Source organism: Gavia stellata, chromosome 4, assembly GCF_030936135.1.
Source record: "Gavia stellata isolate bGavSte3 chromosome 4, bGavSte3.hap2, whole genome shotgun sequence".
Classification (NCBI taxonomy): Eukaryota; Metazoa; Chordata; class Aves; order Gaviiformes; family Gaviidae; genus Gavia; species Gavia stellata.
The window spans coordinates 1758428-1782301 of NC_082597.1; the positions used below are offsets into that span (position 1 = coordinate 1758428).

General features: G+C 49.9%; 1 protein-coding gene across 2 annotated transcripts in view; it reads left to right on the top strand.

Moving 5' to 3' along the window:
• NRF1 (nuclear respiratory factor 1) overlaps nt 1–22569 on the top strand; it is a 51126-nt gene extending 28557 nt beyond the window's left edge. Inside the window, exons 10-11 of one of the 2 annotated variants that reach the window (XM_059816815.1) lie at nt 10897–10953; nt 22329–22569. In XM_059816815.1, coding sequence (XP_059672798.1) covers nt 10897–10953; nt 22329–22492 — 221 coding nt within the window. In that variant the 3' untranslated portion in view covers nt 22493–22569. The remainder of the gene's footprint in view (nt 1–10896; nt 10954–22328) is intronic. The other variant, XM_059816816.1, reaches the window with a different exon arrangement.
• Nucleotides 22570–23874: the final 1305 nt, after the last annotated feature.

Sequence of the window (23874 nt, forward strand, 5' to 3'; positions counted from 1 at the left end):
GAAGCAGTTTAAATGCTGAAAAGCCTTCAGCTCTGGGTGAGGCTGCCGAGCTTCCCACACGAAATCAATAAGGTGTCAGGTGGAAACCTGTCTCCACCCTCGGCTGCGCAGATGGGAGATGGGGAACCCTCTTCTCGGCAGCAGAGAGACCTCCAGGCTTGGAGCGCGGTTGCCGGTCCCGTCGGGCTCTGTGTAGGCTGTTTACAGTTGAAAGCACATCCAGGAGGGGAAGGTGGGAGTCGAGATCCTGTTCTCTGGGCTGTGCACGTCTCGTAGAGAGCGTGAAAGCAGAGGGAAATGTGTCGGGCAAACCCAGCGGAGGGAACTGCCTGTTCTTGCTTTTGGATGCCTCGGGACAGGGAGGTGCGGCACACTGATCTGCTGGTAACTGGTGGCTTTTTTGCATGAGAAAAAAAAAAAAATGGGGGGGAGGCTTGGAGGCTGATCTGCTGCAAATGTCAGTCTTTAAAATAAATCTTTTTTTTTCCTGTTGGATCCCCTTTTTAGGGAAGATGGACCCAAACGAGTCGCTAGCAACTTGGCAAAGTGCAGATCAGCTTGCTTGCATCCAAGCGGACAGGAAGGAAAGAGTCGAGCTTTTTGTAGGGTCTTCCCGGTGGGAACAGATTTTTTTAATGAAGTGTTGCCCTGAAACAGGTATGATTTAATCCCAATCTGAAGGGGAAGTGAGGAAAATAATTTTTGTAGATGTGTTTCAGATAACAGGGGAGAAGAGAGGCCGGTGGCAGCCAGCAAGAAGAGCTGAAGTGGATGAGTGTGAGTTCCTGGGTGCATGCACTGAGCAGGTCCAGGAACAGGGAGAGGTGTTTGCTAGAGGACGAATTACTGTGCATAAATGAATTATTGTCAGCAACAGGGCCGTGATGCACTCTGAGTAAAATACATTGGCGTAAGCCTCAGTTAAAACGAGCTTATTCTGTGTCGAGTACAAGCAGTTCCCTGCGTGTCCCCTGTAGATTAGGGGGTACTTGACTGCAGCTCAGCCATCTCTGCGTCTGCACCCATTCCATGTCAGCATCTGGCTGTCCAGGGAACCCCGGTGTGGGTGGTGAGGAATATGCGGTGTTGGAATTGTGGGACACCAGCCACAGGTTTGATGCCAACAGTCAGCGTGGTGCTGCTAGGTCTCTTCTAGCACGATGAGTGCCAACAGTGTTTCCAAGACCCAAGACGGCTGCTCCATTTGCACTGGACCTTACCAGCACAGATGATTACTGCTCTCTTTGGCACGGCTTGCCCTGCCTTGCCGCTTTAAACCCATCATGATGGATCTCATGGTTTTTGCTGCTGCCCTACATTACTCTTGGGCACTAATCTTGGGCAGCGCTGGCGGTGCAGCCGGCTCAGGCTGTCCTTCTGATGCTGGGCTGTCACGGGTGCTGTGCGGCTTTGGTTTGACATCTTGGGACTGATGACGAGGCGGCTGACGATTAGGATTTGTCTGCCCACCAGCCGGGGCTAAAAATAGTGGCTCAAACAAGTCCCTCTCATACTGCGTTGGTGGCCAGATTTTCCCTTCGATCCAACTAACCAGGCGCTACCTACGCCAACGTGCAGTTGTGTTATGAGGAGCCAGCTTCGCACAACGCAGCGCAGACAGTTTGCCTGGGTTGTTTGAGTAGAGCAGGAGGCCGGAGGTGGACGCCGCGGCACTTGAGTGCTGCTGGCTTTAGGGCTTCCCTTGGCTTGTTGGGTGACCTTGGTAAGTCCCTTGATGGAGACACAGAATGGTTATTTCTGGGTACAGTTTGGCTTTTGGGGTAGGGAGGCTTATGGCTCTGTCATTTGATTTCCTTGGGGGAAAAAGTTTTTATATGATGAGTACTCGTGATGTACCGCAGGCCTCCTCTTTGCAAAGTCAGCTGTGTCGGAAGAGCGCAAGGAGAGTCTCCTGGGTGGTTTTGTGCTCCTATTCTGTGTCCAAGTCTCACGTGAAGGCTACAGGCTGCTTTTTAGCTCTGAAACATCCCTTTGAGATCGCAAAGAGAGAAGGCAACATCCTGGGGAGACACCAGGAGTTGCTGAGTTCCTGGCTTGATCTGTTGCTGTCCCCTAAAAGACACTTGTCTTTCCTCCTCGGTGTGTTTGTGACGGGAAAGGCAACAGAAAGGGAAGCCGACTTCATTAGGGGTAGGGTGTCACTGCCAAGTCCTTTGCTGTTTGATCACTTCTAGCATTTCTTCAAGTCCTGTTGGTTTCAGTGAGTTTCCATCCAGTAAACGAGCCATGCCCCATCTGGCCTTATCTCCCAGCTTCTCGATGACCTTACGGCATCTCCAGCACCTCCCTCGCCCTCCGCGTTTCCCCTCCCCTGGTGAGTTTTGACATCCATTCCTGTTATCAGGCAGTTGAGACTTACAGGCTCTCCAGCTGTCACAGCTGATGCTGTCCCGGTTTAAGCATAGGCCATTTACCTTCCACGTGTCCTGAATTAGGGGAAATGGACAGGAGGGCTGGGTCTGTTTAAAAATTAAAGCTGATTACAAGGCATTAACATTACATTTAAAGAAATAGGCAGCAGCCCTTCTCTCTCAGCATAGTTGCAATATGTTCCCTTTTGTTCTGGTCTGGAGGAGGAAGCAGGACTGGTATCGACTTCAGGCTGGGCAGGATTTCTTCTTTATCCATAAATTTAAAAAGAGAAGCTGCCTGATGTCTGCTGCAACACTTTAAAGCAGTTCTGGTCTTACTGCCTAAAGCAGTTCCCATCTTTGCGATCGTAACAGAAAGCTTAAGTTCTTTCTGCTTTAATTTTAAGATCTTGAATTTCTCTTGGAAAATTCAGATCTACTGACACTGTGTTCATCGATCTGTCTTCTGAATTGTTGTGTTGGGAAGCTTTGTATTTGAGGGATCCCAGTCGTTTTACACATGCATCCGCTCTAGTGCCAAAACGCAGCTGTCTTGGGGGCAGCAGTCGGGAAGAAAACATTCTTTTTTTTTTTTTTCCTTATAAAGGCTCAGCTTCGCTGAGTCAGATGGATTTTAAGGAATGTTTGGCCCGAGATCTTCAGGGCTGAGAAGGCAAAGGGGACGTGGTTGCTTCACTCATGGAAGGATGGAAACGTGAGCGTGTTGGGTGCGGGAGGTGCTGTTCCCGCCGTGCCCTGGCTTAGCTGCAGCGTGGGCATGGGCTGGGGATGAACATGGGTTGAAGGAAGCAGACAGGGTTGGTGTCTTCCGTAGCCTTCCTTACGGAGATGTGTTTCAACAAGCGCCTTTGTGGCATGGCTTTCCTGCTTCTCTCCTCCTGCAGCAGTGACCCTATTTTCTCATTGCCTAGGGTTGTTGCTTCCCCACATTCCCCAAGATTGAGCTTCCTTCCCATGGTGACCCTTCATCACAAAAGAGTAATAAGTCGATCTGGCTGGGAATGCTCTGAATGTGGTGCTTGACTAGAAATTCATTGTGTTTCTAGGTTGAATTTGAAGCCTATTTATTTGGTGTATTTATATGATGTTTGTCCAGGCTTCTGCATCTTCATCTCACAGTCCTTCAGTAATCCACGTGGCTTCGGAAGGAGCCACACTTACTGAAAAGAGGCCAAGCCTTTTGGCAGGTGAAGTGATATATGTGGCATGTATTTGTATTCACTGGATCTTGCTTTTCTCCATCTCTAAAGGAGACTTTTCATTTGGCTTTACCATTGCCAATGTTCACCTTAAATTCCAGATGTTTGTTTCAATTTATGGTGATGAAGTCCCCAACAACTTGGCTTTGAGAGCCGCATTACTGAGGTCCTGAGCTTTCCTGGTCCCCTCATGCTTACATCCCTGAATCCAGGTATCTGGGGGGTGACAGGGCGTATGGCTCTCAGCTCGCTGGATGGTGGGAGATCACCTTTGCTCGTGGAGAAGGTGCGTTCTGCCTGATGGCTGTGTAAGGTGATGGGGATGGGCAGCTCTGCACAACTCCACGTTTGCTCAACTGTGGTGGAGGCTCAGCAGGAGAAGGAAGGGGCCTGGTCATCTTTATGGAGTACAGTCCTCATTTTAACTAATGCATGACTGAGACATGTATAGGATTTTGCTTGAGAGGGGTGGGTCTTTTGTTGATGGTATATTGTGGGGCTTTTTAATCCCCGTAATGTATATGCACCCTGACTGTAAGACTGAGATATTTGAGAATGACTTTGGACCTAAACCAGTTAGTTTGGTTACAACAACGGTTTTGGGGTGCCTGCAAGAGACGGGTATCCTAACCCTTTGACAAGCTTTTGTCTAAAAGAGATGAGGTTGAATACAGGCAGGAAAGGAATGGCAGTCAGTATACTTAGCGTGTCTGGAAGCACAAAACTGGATGGACGGTTTCTTTGCTTGCCACTGTTTCCAGTCCAAGAATCGGGATGGGAAGGGATGGAGGTATTTGTGTAGTGTTGTCTGCAAGCAGACCTCATTAGTGCCGCCGTTTGGGGATCGGTGCTTTGGCCCCACGCTGGGGTAGGGAGGTGCTCACCTGACAAGCTGCACATCTTCAGTGTGATGCTGTTTTATTTATAGCTCTTGGCCTAAAGAAAAGGGCACAGGTGGAGTCAGAAAACCAGCTCTGTGAAGCTGTCTAGCTCTGCATCGCTCTTCTGACCCATCGCAGATGCTGGTGAGTCATTTTTCCAGGCCTCCTCCTCCGTGCCTAACCCAGGTCAGAGGCGTGGTTGGCAGAGCTGTACCAGGAGAGCTTCTTCATGGGGCTCCTACCACCTTCGCAAATAGGGTGGTGGTACTCGTGAAAGGACCACAGGCTGGGGAAGGCAGCTTTTTGACACTTCTGCTGGACACATCTATGCTGGCAGAGCTTGACTGTGGATCTGAGCATTCAAACCCTTAAGTGTTGAACTGAGTGGATGGTAGATTAAGCCGAGATCGAAACCAGCCTCTGCTTTGCTGCTCCTTTCTCAGTGCTCCCAGGATGAAGTTCATGTGTGATGGATTCTGCCTGTAATAACAACTTATTCAAACCTATGCTGAGAGTGTGGCAGCCATACCTCGGCTTTTTGAGCCCTGTGAGATGTTGGGTATCGTAGCCCATTTCTGGAAGACCTTCCATCTTGACAGGAGATAGGAGACAACCAAGAGCTGCCTCACTTCACCCTGCTGGCACGATCTCTGCTCATTCTTCTGCTCCTCCAGGTAATCCCAAACGAGACGTCCCAGCTCACCCTCTTTGCACACTGGCGTGGCGAGCCACTTCCCGGAGTGGAGCAAGACTTGCGTCTTGAGTTGTAGGGCACCGTTTCTTCTGCGGCTGATCCCAGCTGACCCCTTGCTGCCTGGGGGTAAGGATGGGCAATGGTCTATGCTGTGGAGCAGCTGTAGCATCTTTCAGTGTAGATTTTAGCTTGCAAAGTGACTGGCCTCCCGCTTAGAGAAGTAGCATCCCCTCGTCCCCATCTATGTAGTGACGGGTGAGTGCTGCGACCACAGACAAAGCTGGGGATGTCGTTGCTGTTTTTCTACCTGTGCCGTGCCACTTTTACCCCTTGCACCGTTCAAGGGCTTGGGGAATTGAAAGAGCAGCCTGTGATTACACTGAATCAGGGCAGATGGAGAGGGGCTTCCTAATCCCCCTGCGCCCCCGCGTCACAGCAGAACTGGGCTGCAATCTGCTGTTTCATGACAGCAGGGCACAGTTCTTGCCTTCCCTAGCAGGTACCCTTGTGGCTGTGAGCTCGGCTGGATCAGGCCACCCTCTCCTGCTGTACACTGGAGAGCTGTGGAAAATGTTGCTGGGCTTTGAATGGATGGAGGCTCGGCTGACCCGAGGGCAGTTTGTGAGCTCCAGGCTCTTAATGGCTGTCAGTGGGCGTAGGGTGCAATCTGATCCAAATGGGAAGCTGGCTGAAATCCCAGCAAGCTGTTGTTACTGTGTGAGGCATCTTATGAAATGAGATGGGTTTTGTGAACTCTCCCCCCCGCCGGGCACCCCACTAGAAGGAGAAATACCCTGTAAGCTAAGCTACGAGCTGGGGCTTCCCCAAGTACAGCTCTTCAGCGCACTGAGGCATGGTTTGCATATCTCTCCATTTACGAAGCTCATAGTCCTGTGTATTAGACCAAAGTTTCATCCCTGCGGAGTTACTTGCGCTTTCTCTTCCCGGCACAGCCTCCCCCACTCTGTGCTCCTCTTCGGACTGTGCGTTCCCACTTCCCGGGTGTGCGACGCCGAAGAGACATTTCCCAACTGCTCAAGGTGCTATTTGTTTTCTTTGCCTTAAAAAGTTCTCTGCCCCTCTTTGAAAACAGCCTCAGCTGCTTTCTTAGCAGGGTCTGACCTCCTGAGTTCCCCTATTGCTTTTTTCTGAGCATGTCTAGAGGATCATTCTGTGGCTGTATTTATCCTCTTCGTATGGTTCTCTGTAGCAGGGACTGATTTTAAAGCCTAAAAGCACAACCCCATCTGTCTTCTGCCTCTGGGGCATAGTAAAGAGCCTCGTCCTTCAACCACTGAGCCTGTGAGCGATCTCACTTGCAGAAATGTTTTCATTGTCCACCAGACCTGCCTATGGCAGAATGATGAAGATGGCAGGTTTTAATTCATTTTCCCGAGTGGCCACACACTGGACCTTCAGACGTCTGTTTTTCCAAGTGGAACTCGTTCCTCTTCATTGGCCCTGACGTTCAGCGGTTAGATTTTTGGGTTTGAAGAGGACAACATCTCGTGCTATAGGATTGATTCATTTGTGCTTTGAGGCGTCAGCAGGTTGCACGAGAGCCTGGGGAGATGCAACTCCACCTTGGCATCCCTTGGCTGGTGACACTGGGTGGCCTTGTCCAAAAGGTTGGTGGGACGCCCTTGCTTGTGGGCACACAAGGAAGAGAAGGTAAATTTGTCACTGTAAGGACCGTTCCAGCCTTCCAGCACCTTGATTGCAGCCTGGCAAATGGACAGCGTGAGACTAACCCCGGGGGATATCCGTCTTCTCCCCTTTCACTGGGTGAGTCCTAACGATAGCTGGGCAAAGAGCTTGAAGGTAAAACCATTTTTCATTGCCCTCTGACCAGTCGGGAACGCTTTTCTTGCTGCCTGGTGTCCCCCTGGGAAATAAATCACAGTCGCAGTAGAGGGCGGTGTGTTTGTCCCCGGAGGCCCCTGTCTCCCAGTGACCTTCTCAGCTCATGAAGACAGCTTGGCTTTGCTGTAAAGCAGCTCATGTGACAGCGGTAATCCGCAGCTAGTAAACAGCTGTGCAGGAAGATTGCAGGGGAATCGCCCTATTTTCCCCGCGCTGCAGACCCTGGCAGGCCAGCACACGAGAGCAGGACGGTGGCTTCTGCTTGCTGTGGGAGGCTGCTATCTCCTTGGCTGCACGAGTCCATTAGCAGGTTGGTATTTTTGAAGCCACACCAGCCACCGCTGCAAAGCATGCTCCCCAGGTCAGGAGCACACATGTGCTTCTGGGAGTCGACGTGAAGCTGCGAAACAGGTTCCAAGAAGAAAAAAAGCAATTTCTCCTGAAGTGGTTTCCTCGGAATCTTTTCCAAAACCAGAGGTGGCATTTCTAAGCCTGAATTTGACTTGTTCCTCCCACCCCCCTATATCCTTTGGCTTCATTTATTCCCTGACGTGTACGAATTCCTTTCTGAGTAACACTTTCTGATGGCTTGTGGGGACCCCCTTCTGCTCCAGTGGCCCTCAGTCACTGGTGGGCTTTTTGCCACCTGCCCACAGAAAGTTAAAGTGTGCCCTGGAGAAGACAGAGGCTCTGGGAAGGGAAAGACTGAGGGAGCATTAGCTTGGAATTGGTTTAAAAATAATCACGGTATTATTTGTTATTCCCATATCAAGCTTACAGATCGTAGTAAACTTTCCGTCCCTATGGGTTTGCCTCCTTGATCCCTGAACTCCCTCATCTCCCTTTTCCCCCGTGATTTTAAGTTTCAAAACCTCAAGCATGTCCGAAGGGACATTCAGTGAACGGGAGCTGGTGCTGATGAGTCGGAGGAGCTGATGACAGCTAAAGCAGGCAGTCTTAGCCCGAGATCCAGGCTTGTGCAGCCAGAGGTTCCTGCCCCGTGCAGGCAGCAGCAGCTGTAAGCTGCCAGCGATTTGCCTCAGTTCCCTCCAGGTGCCTTTCATCAGGTAGGCAGCAGTTGCTTTGTACCCGTGTAATCCCTCGGTTTCTCTACCAGTTCTGCCAGAAACCACTAGCAGCATATTTGTGGCTTCAATACCTTGTCCACCGGTGGCCTGAGACAATCCTGCATTTCATGTAAGCTACAGAACAGCCTTCAGAAGTGGCCATCTGTTGCCGCTGGCCTATGACAGATTTGAATGCGAGACCTCGCAGTGAAAGGCTCTCTGCTATTCCCCTGAGCCGGCTGATCTCTTCCCTTCCACCTCTTCCCATCAAAAAAAGAAAAAAAAAAAAAAAAGCTTTGTACTCCCAAGCATTAGGGGACTCTAATTGGTGTGTGCACAACAGGACCACTGCGTTTAAATGGTGAATGTATAGCTAATGGAAGCTGAGTTTTATTGCTGGCATAAATATAGTGTGTTCAACTCCTTTGAAGTCACAGGGATCAGCATCTGGGGGTGTTTGTGTTCAATTATACACCGTCAGTGAATTTGGCCCATAGTTGTCTCCTGTTGCTCTAACCCACAGATACCTTACGATGTCCTCTGCCAGATCTTCTCGCAGGTTCCTGGTACATTTTCTTTGCAAAAAAGGGTCCGAGTCGCACTTCCAAATCGGAGTTAAGCGTTAAAAGGTTTGAAGTCCTGCGGCAGATTAACAGGACTTGGACTTGGCCGGATTTTAGGCTTTCTGCTTGTTTGCTGCTGTCAGAGATGTGCTTTCTCGCTTCTGGTCCGGATGGACCTGCGGTCTGAGCCAGAGCAGCCGTTCCCGCAGCCAGCAAGCGGGACTCCGGTCTGAATCATCCACAACAGCTGCAAAGCAGAAGGGATTCTCCAGCCGCCGCAGCTCCTTTTGCTCTCGGAAAGCAGTTTCCGACCTGTTCCGTCCTGCCCCGGGAAGCGACAGGACAGGCTGTTACACATGCGGCTGCTTGATTCTTCTTGCAGTTTTTGTCCGCGCGGGTCCGTGTGCCACGAGTCTCCCCTTTACGGGCCCCTGCGCTCCCGGGGCGAGACCCGCAGGGAGAAAACACCTGGAAGACCCCTGGTTTCTGCAAAGCGCGTGATCATTTCTCTCCCTGCGCCCATCGTTGCCTTCTCTTGGCGTGCGGAGAGGCTTCCTACCACCCAGCCTGCGTGGCTCGGGCTCTGCCCAGATGCACAAATGTTCTGTGCCTTCAGTTACCAGGCCAGAGTCCAAGCTCCTTTTTTTTATCAACAGATGTGCAGAGTTGAAAAGGCAGGAATCTGCCAGAGGCAGTAGCATACCAAGAATAAGTACTCTTGGGAGAGAGAGGTGGGAACCCATCCCACCTGCCGCGCAGCCCGGGCAGTGGAAGACGGTGGTGTACGAAAAAAGGAGGAATGTGGACTGTAAAAACTTGCTCTTTACACGATACGTTCCACGTCTGAGTCGTGTATTCGCCGTGATTTATTGCCTACCTTGCTGAGGATGGGCCGGGTCCTACACAGAGGGAGGAAGGGATCTGTGCCGAATGGGTCCCTTGTCCTGTACAGAAGACAGGCTGCAGACACCAAAGCACTGTGACGCTTAACACCATTGCAACAAGGGTGTGTGCTGGTTTGTAGCAGGGATGCTTTTATAGCTAGATTTGCAGGGTCTGCTTTGAAGAAGAGAAAAAAGGACCCTTAAGGTGTGTGTCTAGCCTTTTTTTTTCCCCCGAGGAAAAAAGAAGAGTGCTTACCTCCTTGTAGCTAGTGCGGGAACTAGCGTAAGGTAAGGCTCCCGCAGAGACACCAGAGTTGCAGCTTTCTGTATCTGCAAGGTAAAGCTTTGAACGCCTTCCCAAGGCGTTGTCCTCCTCCAAAAGCCGCGCACCTTTCTTGGCTGTGGGTTCATGTCACCTCTCTTGGGTTAAGACCACGATTTCCCCCAGCGAAGAGGTGCAGGGGCCGGGAGTGGGGCACTTGGGGAGAGAACCATCACTTTGGACCCGTTCGTTGGCCATGAATGTGCGCTCTGTTGTAGCAGAGAGGCTCCCGCTGAACAAGTCAGCGAAATGCTGGGAAAATGGTTTTTAGATTAAGCCAGAGACTATCTGGTTACGGATTACCTTACTGCCAGAACAATAGCTGCTTTATATCTCCATGTGCTAAATGCTCTGTAGTATATGCTAATGTCCGTGTTCACATGTGATCTATTGCGCAGCGTACGAACTTGTGAAACTCATTGAGATCTGAGTCTGTCGTAGCCTTAAAAATACATTGAGCTCCTTCCAGAGACCAATGAGGCCAAGTGCCTGGATTTCATGAACTTGCTAGCCTCGTGCTCTTGGGATACGTAGAAATGCCACTTTGGCAGCCATTTCTGCTTCTCATTCATTTCTCATCCCTCATTACTCGGGGAATAGTGGAGAGCTTTATTGGAGGTGGCCTTAGCTTCTCCGAGATGGATTTTACTACTCTCACTTCCGTGCAGCCGTTTCTCATCGGGCCTCTCTGGTCCAATTAAGCCATTCATCTAAATATTTGCAAAATACAGAACAAATATCTGGAAGTACCTTATACTTGCCTCCCACTTACTCTACCTCCCACTTATGCACGTAACGTTCTGTATAGAGGTAGGAATATTTAAGTTACTCTGCCTAATATTGGGGTCTTACTCGTATGTGGACATTGAATTTTCTACTCATATGTGGACATTGAATTTTTTAATTCGTTTAGTAAGCAAAAGGATGTGTTTCCTATGAATACAGTAATTACCCCACTTATTTGCACACCCCTCCCCAACTGTAGTATTTGGCCTTTGTTCAGCCTTTTACACTTGCATTTTATTGTCAGGCTTCCTAGCAGCAGACTATTCAGGTTGCAAGTGGAGCCTAGCAGAGAGTTCATCAGGTGAGTGGATTTTTGTGGTGGTAGTTTGGAATAACGGGATTTGGCTGTCGTCGGTATTGCCACTTGTTCCTTTAGGTTCCTGACTATGTGGTGTTTCTTGGGGTTAAAGGGGCTATATCTGTCTGTCTTTTTTTTTTTTTTTTCCCCTCCTTTCACACTTTCAAGGGGAAGATATCAGACGTCGGATATATATTTACATCCAGGCATGCTGTAATGGCCATCTCAGCCCTGGACACTGTTCTTCAGGGGGGGTGGGTAGAGATGCGCATGCCTCTGGGGTGTGCTAATATCTTACAGCACAATCCTGTTAGCCTTACGCAAGCCGAGCTCTCTCGTAATTGTTACTTAAGTAAAGAATTAGTGAGGAGCAGGACAGAGCTGGGCTCAGAGCCTGTATTTTAATAACACTCAGGCAACGGTACTGTGGTGCTGGGTGGGGTTGTGGGGATGTTGTGATTTTTGGATTTGTAAAATTTGGCTTTTTAAAGGTCACGGACACGATGCAGAGTTAAAGCAGCAATGCAAAGGAGAGAAAACCCCACAAATACACTTTCACCATCCATCAGCTTTAAGAAACTATAGGCTGAACGTTGTAGCAGAAACCTAAGTAAAGAAGTAGGCTGTCCTGCGTGTCGCACAGCACGGGAGGGTAGATACCAGAGCTTGTGTGTGTGTGTGACCACGGACACTTCTGCCAGCTGAAGACCACCAGCTTTTGGGCTGTGGACACACTTGTCTTTTGACATGCAACTGCATTCCCCTTGCACGCTATTTATGATTTGCAAGGATGCCCAGAGTATTGTTCCTGCAGAAACTCTGCCAAATAGTTATCTACTTCATTAGAATATGTGATATTTCAGTGCTTAAAAAAAAAATTCAATTCAAATGACTTTATTCTAAAATGGACTTTTGTCATTCCAGTAATATAACATTTTATCAAATTTAGATGGTACCCTGCCTTCATTCTCACAGTAGCCTTTAATTAAAACGATATAGAAAATACAGGACCCTGAAGATGGTTTTTAAAGGTGGGATAAGAATCAGTCTCGATACGCAATTCTTCCTCTGGAAGAGCCCCAGTGGATGTTAAGAGCATAGCAGGCAAGTCAGTAAAGTGTTTATGGCAAAATATAATAGGGATCCCTATTAGGTGATTGTCTAGAAAGTTTAAGGTGCTATATTGCCCGCCTGTCCAATCATCGGTTTAGTATCTGATTTCTCATAAGAGAAGGAGACTCTAATTTATTCTTAGGTGTTGCCTGTCTCTACTTTCTGAGAAGCTTTGCGCTGATAACGCCTGTCTGCTCTGTCTAGAAAACAGATCGTAAGGAGAGCGAATCCCAACTTGAGCAGACATTAGGCGTTGCTGTACTTTCTCTATTTTTAACTATGTTTCCTATATACATGATTGACCACGATAGACTGCTAATCTTATCAGGCGTGCCCTTCACTCCACAGCAAAGCCAGACGATCAAGGAAGCTTAGAAGGGTTATTTGCTAAGCTTTCATCTGTGGAGTCCAGTAAAAACCTTTCTTTTCACAGGTAGACACATATACTCCTCGCGTGTTTGTCCACTCTCCTACACCCCAGATTGGCTTGGGTTTAGAGTGACTTACCCAGGGGACCCAGCACACGTGTGTGAGGTATAGGTAAGAATGGAGCTTGAACAGACACAGCTTTGTTCTGCCTCAGCTGATGTCCAGGTCCTGTTATCAAGCTCTAAATTCATCCTCAACACCCCACGAAGGGGAGAGGGAGGGACAGGTAACCTTATGTAAGACACAAGGGCCGAAGGCATGAAGCTAATCTGCTCTCAGGATACCCGACTGCTGCTTTGCCTTCTTTCCCCAACACCCTTTCCATGGGAGTTTTCAGCTACATCAAATGAGGATGAAATGGAAGACCCTGGATTTCAGATTAATCATTTCCAATGTTAAAAATAATTGCAAGTTTTTCCTTATGTTACTATCCTCGCTGCAGATGATTGTAGATGGAAGACTTCTGGTATGTCAGGAAAGGGCTGCAAAGACAGAGGTGCATGGCAGTTGTGAAGTGTCATCGGTGAAGGAGGCGTTTGTCACCACTACGTGAAGACTATGAGTCTTTGCTGTGCCAAGGAAGAGTCTGGGTATCAGGTTGGCTCACTGGGGTCTTCCTCTTTCCATGAAATACTGGGGCTTCAGAGGAGATAATTCCATGAGCATAGCTGAGTCCCGGTCTGCATGTCACTTGATAGGTTGGGCTGTTGCCTCCAGCAACAGACTCCTGTAAATCAGGAATCCCAGCCCCAGTGTTTTTGTCTCAAAGTACTGCAACTTAAAAAGAACTCTGAAAAAAACACCCCAAAACAAAACAATTATTGAACAAAGTGGGAGGTGCAGACACACCTGCCCTGCCATGGTCTGCTGAAAGGAGCCACAAGTAAGTGGGTGGTCCCTTTGTGAGGATGGATTGCCTTCCTCTGCCGTAGAGGCGAAGGTAAAAGACCAAGAAATAAGGGAGATGAAGCCAAAGGTGTTTCAGATCTTGGCTAAGCTGTGATCTTCCCCTCCTTGTAGAGAGGAAGAAAATAGAAACATATCAAAGATGCTAGTGGGATGAGCTGTCCTCTCGCAGCTAGAGAAGGAAGGTTGGTCTCCAAGCGAGACTTGAGGATAAATAAAAAACGAACATCCAAAACTGAGTTTTAAAACAACACGTTGATGCAAAATGCCAAGCATCTAGCAGTCTTTGAAGCTTAAATGAGTGGAAGGAAGCATGAGCCCTGTAAATAAGCATGGTGTTGCATCCTGGCCCGTGCCTTTCTGATGGCATAGGGCTGGAGGTCCCAGATCAACCAGGCTTTATTGGTCACTGAGACAGCAGCTCCCATTGCTTTGAACTAGCAGGGAAGGAAAGCTCACTGAAACAGAACAAGAGGAGCCGAGGCTAAGGAAAGAACAAGTCACTGACAATTTAAGAAGGTAGGTGATGCCCAGTCTGAGACAGTCTGGACAGTCTGAGAGACTGAGATGTGGTCATGGAGGTGGGTTGGATGCAGGGAAGGAAATCATGGCGCCAGGGCTGTCCTTCCTACCTCCCATGCAGTTGTTGACGGAAATGTTGCATCTTGTTTTGTCTCTTGTGCTTTATCTTCTGTTCTAAGGAAAAGTCAAGGCTATGATGTAACCTGCTAGATTGCAACATTCGCTTTAGCGCTCCGTCTGCGAGCTGCCATGACTCAATTTTGCTGTCAAAACTTCAGGTGCCTTGTTACATTTCTCTTTGTTGTGGTTTTGACCACAATGGCTCTTGAAAAGACAGATGGTGGATGGTCTTGAGGTATGCTTATGGTCAGCAAGCAGAATAAGGCCTGCAGCTTTTTTCAGATTATCATTTGGTGAAACAATTTTTGTGTTTTGAAATGAATGGCACAGAGGATGTGTAGGGAAGAGCTGTGACTGTTGTGTGCCTAGAAAGTTCACAGAGCTTAAATCACTGCACGGGCTTTTTGTGATTTGTCAGTAAGCCATTTCTGATGGTGAAATTCCTTCCAGTTATCATCTTGTCCTAAGAGACATCTAATTTGAGTTAGTCATTGATGCTGTAGCAGTAGTTGGAGGGGAGAGAGAGAGGGGGGAATGCTTTCAGAAGACAGTCCATCTTATCTTAAAGTAGGTGCCTGTGTTAAGAGATGTCTTCTGCTTCCTTTGTCACCATTGAGTGTGGTAGGATTCCTGAAATGCTTGATTTCTGCAGCTGACTTTGGGTGAAATCCCATCCATGGTGTCATGTCAACACCTCGTATCTTAAGGGACACGTTTAGTTTGCGGATGTTTCTTCTCTACGGTCAGAGGATTTTTCAGGGTAACATGACTTTGAGAGCACTCATTTTAGCTGGTGTGATTTAAACTTGTTACAGAGATCTGTTTTGTTTTTCTGAAGATACATGGCCATGCCTATTGCCTGTCCTTCCCCCCTCTTGAAGGCCTCTCGAGTTAGTCCCCCAAAAGGGAGGTGGTCAAGATGATAATTTCTGGAAATCTTGGCAAGCCAGTTTCCCATGCAAAGCAATGTGGATTTAATAAAAGTCTGTTGTGGGAGCTTCTAATGTGCATGCTGAACAGTGCTCTGTTGTGTTAACAATAACACACCAGGTAGTCTCCAGCACTGCACTTCCCTGTCTTGTTGAGGGTAGGAATGGTCATTGCTCCAGGATTCAGTTGAAGGACACAGTTGCTCTGCAGTTACTGAAGTACTGGTGGTTGTTCTACCTTTATTGTAGGCAACGATACCTGCCATGTTGCCAGAACACATATGTGACTGCGAACAGCTGGACAGAGCTGCTCAACATCCTGTTTGTATGACTGTCCGTTTTAAAACCGGTAGCAGTGAAGCGTAACAGAGTCCCTCCCGTTTTGCCATGTTGCTCAAAGAAATTATACATGGCTGGGAGAATGAGGTATGTCCTGTGGTTGACTACAAACCAAGTTTACTGTCAAGAAATACCTCTAGTGCCAACCGATGCGTCCAGTATTATCCTACTGCTGTGTTGGATTTGCTTGTTGGTGACTCTACCATCAGTGGACCAAAGCTTCTTTGCATAAAATGGAGCCTGCAAAATCTTGTTCACATACCAGGCTGAAAGGAATACAAATGATCACTTACGCCAGCCCCTTGCCTGAGCCAGCATCAGTCTTAGCTGGCTCTAAAAGACCTCCAGTGATGGAGACTTTGCTCCAGAGCTTCGCTGACCTTATGTTTAGTGGTTGTCTGGGTTTCCCACCCTCCCTCTAATATCTAGTGCAACTTTCCATGCTGCACTTCAAGCTCGTATCTTGCTCTGTCCTACTGTGGAAAAGACAATCAGGTTGTTCCCTACTTATCTGCATCAGTCGTGATCTATTTACAGGTTATCCTATGTATATAGATCAAAGCATGCCCAGTGCCCTTTCATTGTGCTGCCCATCAAGGGCAAATGTTTCATCTAGCGATGCATTTCCCCGCTGGAGTTTTGTGCATTAAAATCCACACACTGGTCATTTTGAATTGTCTGCGAGAATTCTTCCATCGTGTCTTCAAAAGTCGCCTTTGGCTCTGAACAAAATGTAGCAATGAGATGGTATCTGCTAAGCTGTGTGCTAGGGCCCTGTAGTGCATTCCTGAGCACAGGAATTTCGGTTGGATTGCTCAGCCCCGTGCCTCCGGAGGAGGGGAAAAAGAAGTTGCAGAAATATCTACTGTGAAATGCTATGGCAGGATCCTCCTAAGCAAAGTTTCTACTAGTCTTCCCTCCGTGCTAGCTGAGAAGACTGAAGCAAGCAAAACCCTCTGAGTGAGTTGGAGGTCAACGGCCGATAAAATCCAATGGAAAATTTCACTCTTTTTAGCCTTCTCCATTGTTGGCATGAGCACTGTAAGGCCTTCAGAGCACTAGCAGGGATCTGGGAGACTTGTAAGGCTGCTAAAAGTCGTCTCCTGACTCTGCAGTGCTTGCAGATGTTCAAAGCAAATGATAAACCGGACAACTTTCAACACTTACCCCCTTCATGGTGTCCAAGAGAACAGACCAAGATGTATCAACTTTGGCATCCATCGCATTGGATCTGCTTTCTCTCCTTGGTGCCCATGGATCCCCAAGAGCAGCGCCGGCTGCGGCTGACTGTGGCATATGCTGATTTAAAGCAGGCTGTGGAGTCCTTTTGGAAGGGGACATGCAGCTCTCCGTCGAGGTCCTGGTTTTTTTATAAGATTATGTCGCCTAGCTAAAAAGACAGATGATATCCTATGCTCTGTCAAGGGCTCCAAGGTGATTGCTGAAGTCATTGTGCATTTTCTGTTTTGCCCCATAAAAGAAATCCCGAGAGCAAATACTTCTGTGCTACTTGGTGTCTCCAGACCTGTGCTCCTTACTCGTCCGTGCTCAGCACTCAGAGCAGTGTTTCTTCTGGCTTCACAGCTTTTACAACCGTAAACTCAACTCTCCTAACAGCATCCCTCTTAAATTCTTCCTTCATCAGCCTCCCCAAAGGTATGTTGAAAAGGTTTGCACCATCTCCCCTTCCCACTCTTCCTGGGGTTAGGCTGGCTCGGTACCGCGGAGCAGGGCTGAGCATTGCTTCAGGCTCCTGGCTCCCTGATGCAGGAGCCAAATGGTAATGCTTCTCCATTTGCCTTTTGCTACTCACAACCCTCCCTTCCCAGAGGCTGTTCCCACAGGAGTTTGCTTTGGCAGGAGGTCAGCTCTCTGTTGTAGTTGAGAAGAGGATTTTGCACTTTTTGAAAGAACAGGAAGCTGTTTCCTTTCTTGAGTTGATGTTCCACACATGACAGTGGCTGCTGTTGTCTGGTCAAGAATGGGGCTGGTTCCTGTCTCTTGACCCTCCCGGACTTTGCTCTCGTGTTCCTGTTTAGCTCCATGCAGAAAACGTTACGTGTGAGGTCCTGCCGTTCAGTCTTTCCGTGGTGTAGAGGGCCATGCCACGACATTCACCGGAGGAGCCCATCTCAGCTGGGAAGAGGACACCTCTCTCTCGCTGAGTGACTGGCAGCTGAGGGGTCCCTCGAGATTACACACTGTTCAGTTTCTCCCAGCCATCCTGCGTGTCTTTGGGCGTTTAACGTGAGGACTAAGCTTTCAGAAGCGTTACACGGAATGTCCATATTGTCCATACAGTTGAGACAACTCCTGTCTTGGTGTCAGTGAAGACCTTTCTACTCCAGGGTGCGTTTCAAGGATTGCAGAACCCGACTGTCCAGCTGTAAACTCACGCTGCCGCCGTAATGAGAGCATACCAAGCATTCACAGGACATACGACAGCAAAGCCGCTCATACCATCTGCTGCCAGATCACAACCTGATGCTTACAGTCCAACTTCAGACAGAGCTTTGTCCGAGGTTGCCTTGGGCTGCTACGGTTTCTTCACTGACGGTACCTTTGTGGTGGTAGGTTCTGCGTTCGCATTCCAGCCCATCTTCCATCCACATCTGGTATGATTGCTTCATACCTGGAATGAGATATCCACTAAATAAGCTTTATCGGATATGGAACCCTATGGGATGCTGACAAATGGGTCCTCGGCACTGGTCTCCAGGTGTGGTCAAAGGACACAGCGCCGGGCTGTATCAGCAGCCAGGGTAGTGTAAACCTCACCTCATCTACGGTCAGGAAAGAACCAGTTCGTGGAATTGGGGCATTGAGGAGTGGATCTGCTTGGCTGGTTGGCTATCTGTATACTTTGGGCACCTTAGCAGATGGCCTGAGCCACTTTACTCAACACTGAACAGGAGATAAGGATGCACCTTGGGGAATGGACTCAACCTTAGATATCAGGGGAAAAAAAGGCGCGTGTTTTGTCGCTGAGTAGGACAGTATTCCAGATCCTGAAGGATTGGGAATGTGCCCAACAGTTGGAGACTCCGGTAATATCTCTTCCTCGTGCTGCACTTGCTTTGATCTCAAGGGTGAAGAGGTGTTAAAGCAAGGCAGAAACTGGCACTGATGACCCCAGTCCCCTGAGCATCGACTGTCCTGGATGTCCAGGGCACTGCTGAACCTGGACACCAATTCCCAGGACACTGAATCGTCCCACCCACCTGGCCTTCTCCCCCAAAGCCCTTTGCCATGGTTTCATGCAGTCACCAGCAACTTAGGATCAAAAAGGTGGTTGTTATGCTGCTGCTGATCTGCCCTCCATGCTAGGTAAGATGTCTCTATCAGCCGTCGCATGACTTTTGGCCTCTGAATCCCGTGGCTCTCTGGTCACAGGTAGAGCGTAGCCCTTGCCCTTCTTCTTCCGTAAGCTGTAACCTCTTCTCTGCTGAAACAGCAGGAGTTTCATTATCTCCTATGGCCTGTCACAGTCCCCCAGCTAAAATGCAGCCGCTAATATAGTCTGACCCAGCATTAGAGTACAGCCGCAGCCGTCTCTGAGTCGGTCGGCTTTAATCCTTTGATTCATGGTGGCCATCTCAATCCCTAAGGCCTGCCGTGGTTCTCCTTCTCCCTTGGCCGCCCTCGTGTCCTGCCGCAGCACCCGTTCCCCTCCATGGCTGTCAGCCTCCTTCCTAGCAAAGCCAGCTGATCCTCCACCAAAAAAAAAATCTTTCCCTGGCATGCTGCCGGTAAGTGAGAGGCAGGACCTCGGTGCTGGCTCTGCCCCAGCTTCCTGCGTAGATGCTGTCCTTGCGCCCGTCCGGCTGGAGCGGGCTCCTCGTCCGTGCCGAGGACGGGAGGTGCTGGCAGGTAGGTGAGGTTGGTGGCCAAGAAGAGGTGATTCACAGGGGGATGGAGGTGCTTGGGCTTTGTGCCTCACCCACCGCTCCTTCCAGAGGGACTTTTTGGGTGGCTTCACAGAAGGAAAGCAAACGCACAGCCCAGCCGCATCTTCCCGCTCACCGGGAGCCCGCGGACACTGTCTGCGTCGCTTGGTGCGTGATTCATCACCTCCACTGCCGTCCCTCCCCAGGCAGGAGCAGGTCTGAGCTGCGTGTGGGATCCGACGGGATTCCTCTTCCCTGACTCAGCTGGGACTCTCCCTGCGTGTCCCGTTCCTCACAGAGCACCCCGGCACGGCTCCGCTTTCTTTGCAGATACGTATTTTTCAAAGACTCGAAGTTGGAGGTTTTTTGTCTAATGGATTTCCTGGTTTTAATACAATTGAAAGGGTCTGAAATCCATGCTTTAGATTAACATATGCCAGCTAGATTAGGGCTAATCAGGGTGCAGGTCTGAGCAGATGCAGCGCAGGGCCAATCCTAGACCTGATTACAGTATCTCAGTAGTTTAATCGTCTCTCTCCCAAGGGCGATCATCTCTGCTTTAATGCACAGCAGACTTTCCAGCCCTCTCCTCCTTTGGTTTGTTACCACCCCTGGCAGGAAGGCCGCTACGTCAGATGCTGAGGCGATTTAGTTTAATCCCATGCAGAAAGGGATCTGCATGTCGCCGTCTCTCACGGAGACTTCCCTGCTCTTCCGCGCGCTCCAAGATGTGGCCAGCCTTGGCCAAGCCTTGGGTGACGTGAACTCATCCTTTCCAAAGAAGATCCCGGTTGGGTCTTCACATCTCACCGTTTTTTGGCAGCAGCCGTGGCCTGGCCAACGTGCACATTTGAACAGCAAGGAGGGATCGGGTTTTTAACGTCGCTAAGGGTAGTGGTGGCTCTGGTCTTTGGGTTGGCCATGGGTAGCAGAGTATCACTTGAGAGCTCCAGCAACCTCTTTCGGGTTAGCAACCCAAGTAACCCAAAGGGCTTAGTTGGGTTGTTGGTCTGGAGCGGGGATTTTTAGGTGCATCCCAGGCCAGATCTCCATGTCTGTGCCACCACCTGCTTAAACTGGGATGTGCTATGTTTCCTTGAAGGGTCTGCTAGGAGATTTTCTTCAAGAGGGCTGAGCGTGAGCTCTCATTTCAGTGTTTTGTCGCCTAAAACTCTTGTCTATTAGAAAGCACCCCGGGAGCTTTGTACCTTCTCCTGACTCCACACCGTTTGTAGTAATCGGTGTTGAACCATCGCACCAGGAAAGCGATTCCTTGCTTGGGCCGTGAACCGGAGGAACGTGGACCTAACCCTTCTGGCGTGGGGCAGCCCTTTGGCTGGGGGGATCACAAAACATTCCTACCCTGCGAGCGCTTTGAGATCCCAAGAAGAGGGATGTCGGAGGACTGCAAAGCACGATGCGCTCCCTCGGGGTCACCCACCTGGTCAGCACGATTAACTCGTAAGCTTTCCTGTCTGTACAGTAAGTTATCTGAGGACACCGAGCTGTGCTCTGCCGCCTCGTGTTATTAAACGAGTGCCCTTGACAGGACAGAGGTCTGCTCCCTGCCACAGAAACCTGAATCAAAAGAGATTGTACTGCTTTTTTGGGAAAGCCTGGGTCAGGAACCTGCTATCTTTAACCATTTGGATGCTGTTTCAGGGGCTGGCCATCCTGTGCTGCTGGCTGAAAGGATTTGTTGACCTCTAAAATCTTTTTTTTTTTCCCCAACAGAGGTGCAGATAGTTTCAGAAGTGTCGTGTGCAAGGTAGCGTTTACAGGCTTGCTTGTCTGAATCATGCTTTGCCAAGCCAAAAGGCAGTGGTGGGTACAGGCAGATAATATCTGAGTAGAAGGATGAAGTTTATCTTGCCAGCCTGCAGGATTTGCTATTCCCCCTCCCCTGCCTGACTGTATCCAGCAGCACCACTGCTCCTTGCTATTTTTTTCAACCTCTTTTCATCATTCACATCACAATATTCTCAGGGGGCCTCGTTTTGTCGTCGCCCTGGTTGGTGTTACCTAGCTAACTGGGACTCACCACGTTTGCCACAGCGGTGCTTTCCTCCGTGGCCAAAAACGTGCCTGAAGCTTTGCCAGCTCCAGCTTCAGCTCGGGGGCATCTGATCCCTTTCTGTAGCTGAGCCACCCTTGGGAAAAAGGCGTTTCCTACTTTGCCAGACCCATCCATAAGTGGGGAAGGGCTGAGAAACTCGGTTTGCTTTCCTTTATCTCTGTTGTATGTCATACATATATATATATATATGTGTGTGTGTGAGTGCCTATAGCCAGTGCCTGGAACCAGTATGGCTCAGCCAGGGCTCACTGGTCCCACGCTGCTCTTTGCCCGTCTCGGTGCGAAGGCGGAAGGACCAGGCTGGGATGGAGAGTGAGCTGGAGGAAGCGAATCGTGTTTGAGAGAAGCCAGCAGCTGTACCGGGGCTTGCGGACAGGACCGGTGGTCTGTGGTCTGCACAGCGACGGGATCCTTCTCACGTGCCGCGAAAGTGGGAACGTGTTCGAGTGGCGTGTAGAGTTACAGGGGATGGAGGAGTCACAGGAGGGGTGAAGCCAAATTTATCCCTTCCTCAGCCCCAGGATTCCCAATTCTGGGCAAATCGAGCGGAAAAACACGTTTCAGAAGTGTGTTCCTCGTCTGTGGGTGACCACTGCCGGGCTGCGTGGTGGCACGCTCACGGCTGGGGGAGAAATGCAAAACAAGGCTTGACAATGTCAGCTGTGCAGGTACCTGCTGTACCATCCCAGCATCATCTTTGGGTTCCTCCACCAAAGATTTCTTATTTCTTCCCTCCTTAACCTCATTCTCTCTCCCTGCCGCCGGACAGCCCCGCGGTGCAGGCTGAGCTCACCGTGCTGCCACCTAACCCTACCCCATCCCGTTCCTGGTGCCGCATGGGATGGGGGCACGGCAGGCGAGTCCGGCACGGCAGGCGAGTCCGGCACCGCGAGGCCACCGAGCCACGAATAATTACACCAGCACTGACACTGCCGGGCGGGAAGCAGTTGTCTTCCCCGATCGCCGGCTTTTCCACGCCAACTGCATCCCCCGTGCCGGTCTCGCTCCGCTCCTTCCCTCCCAACCCTGCTCCTATTTATTTTTTTGTCTCCACAGGTCTCGTCCAGATCCCCGTCAGCATGTACCAGACCGTGGTGACCAGCCTGGCCCAAGGCAACGGCCCCGTTCAGGTGGCGATGGCACCCGTTACCACGAGGATAGCGGACAGTGCCGTCACCATGGACGGGCAGGCAGTGGAAGTGGTGACCTTGGAACAGTGACGATGCCCAGAGCAGGATCATGGTGATTTTTCTCGTCTCTTATGCGAATAATTTTTTTACGCCTCTCCAGAGATGCAATCAGGTGGCATTGAGTCTCCCAGCTTTGGAAGCAAAGGGTTTTGTTAACCTTTTTTTTTTTAAAAGGAAAAAAAAAAAAGAAAGAAAAAAAATAATACTAGCAGAGGATGTGTGTTAAGTGCATTTTTATAGCGCCACTCTGCTCTCGTAAGAGTGAGAAGCCAAATTGTGATGGGACTTTCATTCTGAGGAGATTTAAAACAAAGCAAAGCAAGCCTTTAGCCCCCATTCCCCCCCGATCGAGCAGGGCGAGGCCTGGGGGGGGCCAAGGCACGGGGGGAGCACGGACACCCTTGGCCAAAACCGCTCCAGCAGCATCGCCGTCGCTCCCGGGCTGCGCCGGCACCTTCCTCCGCTGCTCCCGGGCACGGCCCTCCGCCGTCCGCACTTGGCAAATTAGGTTTCAAAGATTTTAACGTGGACTTTTATATTAAAAAAAAAAAAAAACCCACACAAAAAAACCAAAACAAAACAAAAAAAAACAAAAAAAAAAGGAAAAGAGTTTGGAAAAGGCTCCTCTCCTGGGAAAAAAAAATGCATGTGTGACTGCAGGGGGTTGGCAACCTCTTGAAGGGATAATGCTCTTCCAGGAGCCCGCGCGACTGCCGCCCTCCCCGCGCCGGCGAGCGAGGCCACCTCTGCCTTTGACGACCGCAAGCGCTGCCGCGGAGAATCCCGTCCGCGCGCCGCTCGGCTCCCCTTGGTGCACACTGGAGACCTGTTCTTACTTCTCTGCTCTTGAAATGTACCTGCCATTTTAGATTTTTTTTCTTTATTATTATTATTATTGTTATTATTATTATTATTTCCCGTTTTTGTGGATCTAGACCGAAGTGAAAACGCCTCTAGAGGGGCTCTGGCTGCATCCCCCCCCCATCCCGGCTCGCCCGCCACGTTCCCAGGACTTCCCTTGCCAAAGAGCCGCCTCGGGCTCGTCCCGGTCCCCGCGTCCTCCCTTGCCCATCCCCGGAGAGTCCGGTTCCTGCAGGAAAGCTTCGCTTGAAGGTAGCGGGGGGGGCATGCGAGCGCAGACCCTTCCCTTTGGGGGACCCCTCTGCACCGCCCAACCCTCCAAGCCACCCCCCCCCGGTCCCCATCACCCAAAAAAACCTTTCCAGGAGGGTTTAACAAAGGCCTCGGGGGGTGTTTCGGGGGGCCAAATTTTACTTGACTTTCCCGCGGGCCAAACCCTTGCGCCCCAGCGGCAGCGCCCGGCCGACCCCTCCGTCAGCCGCAGCCCCGCCACGCGTGCAGTTGTGCATGGTATTTAATTTTTAATTCTTTTTTTTATTATTATTATTATT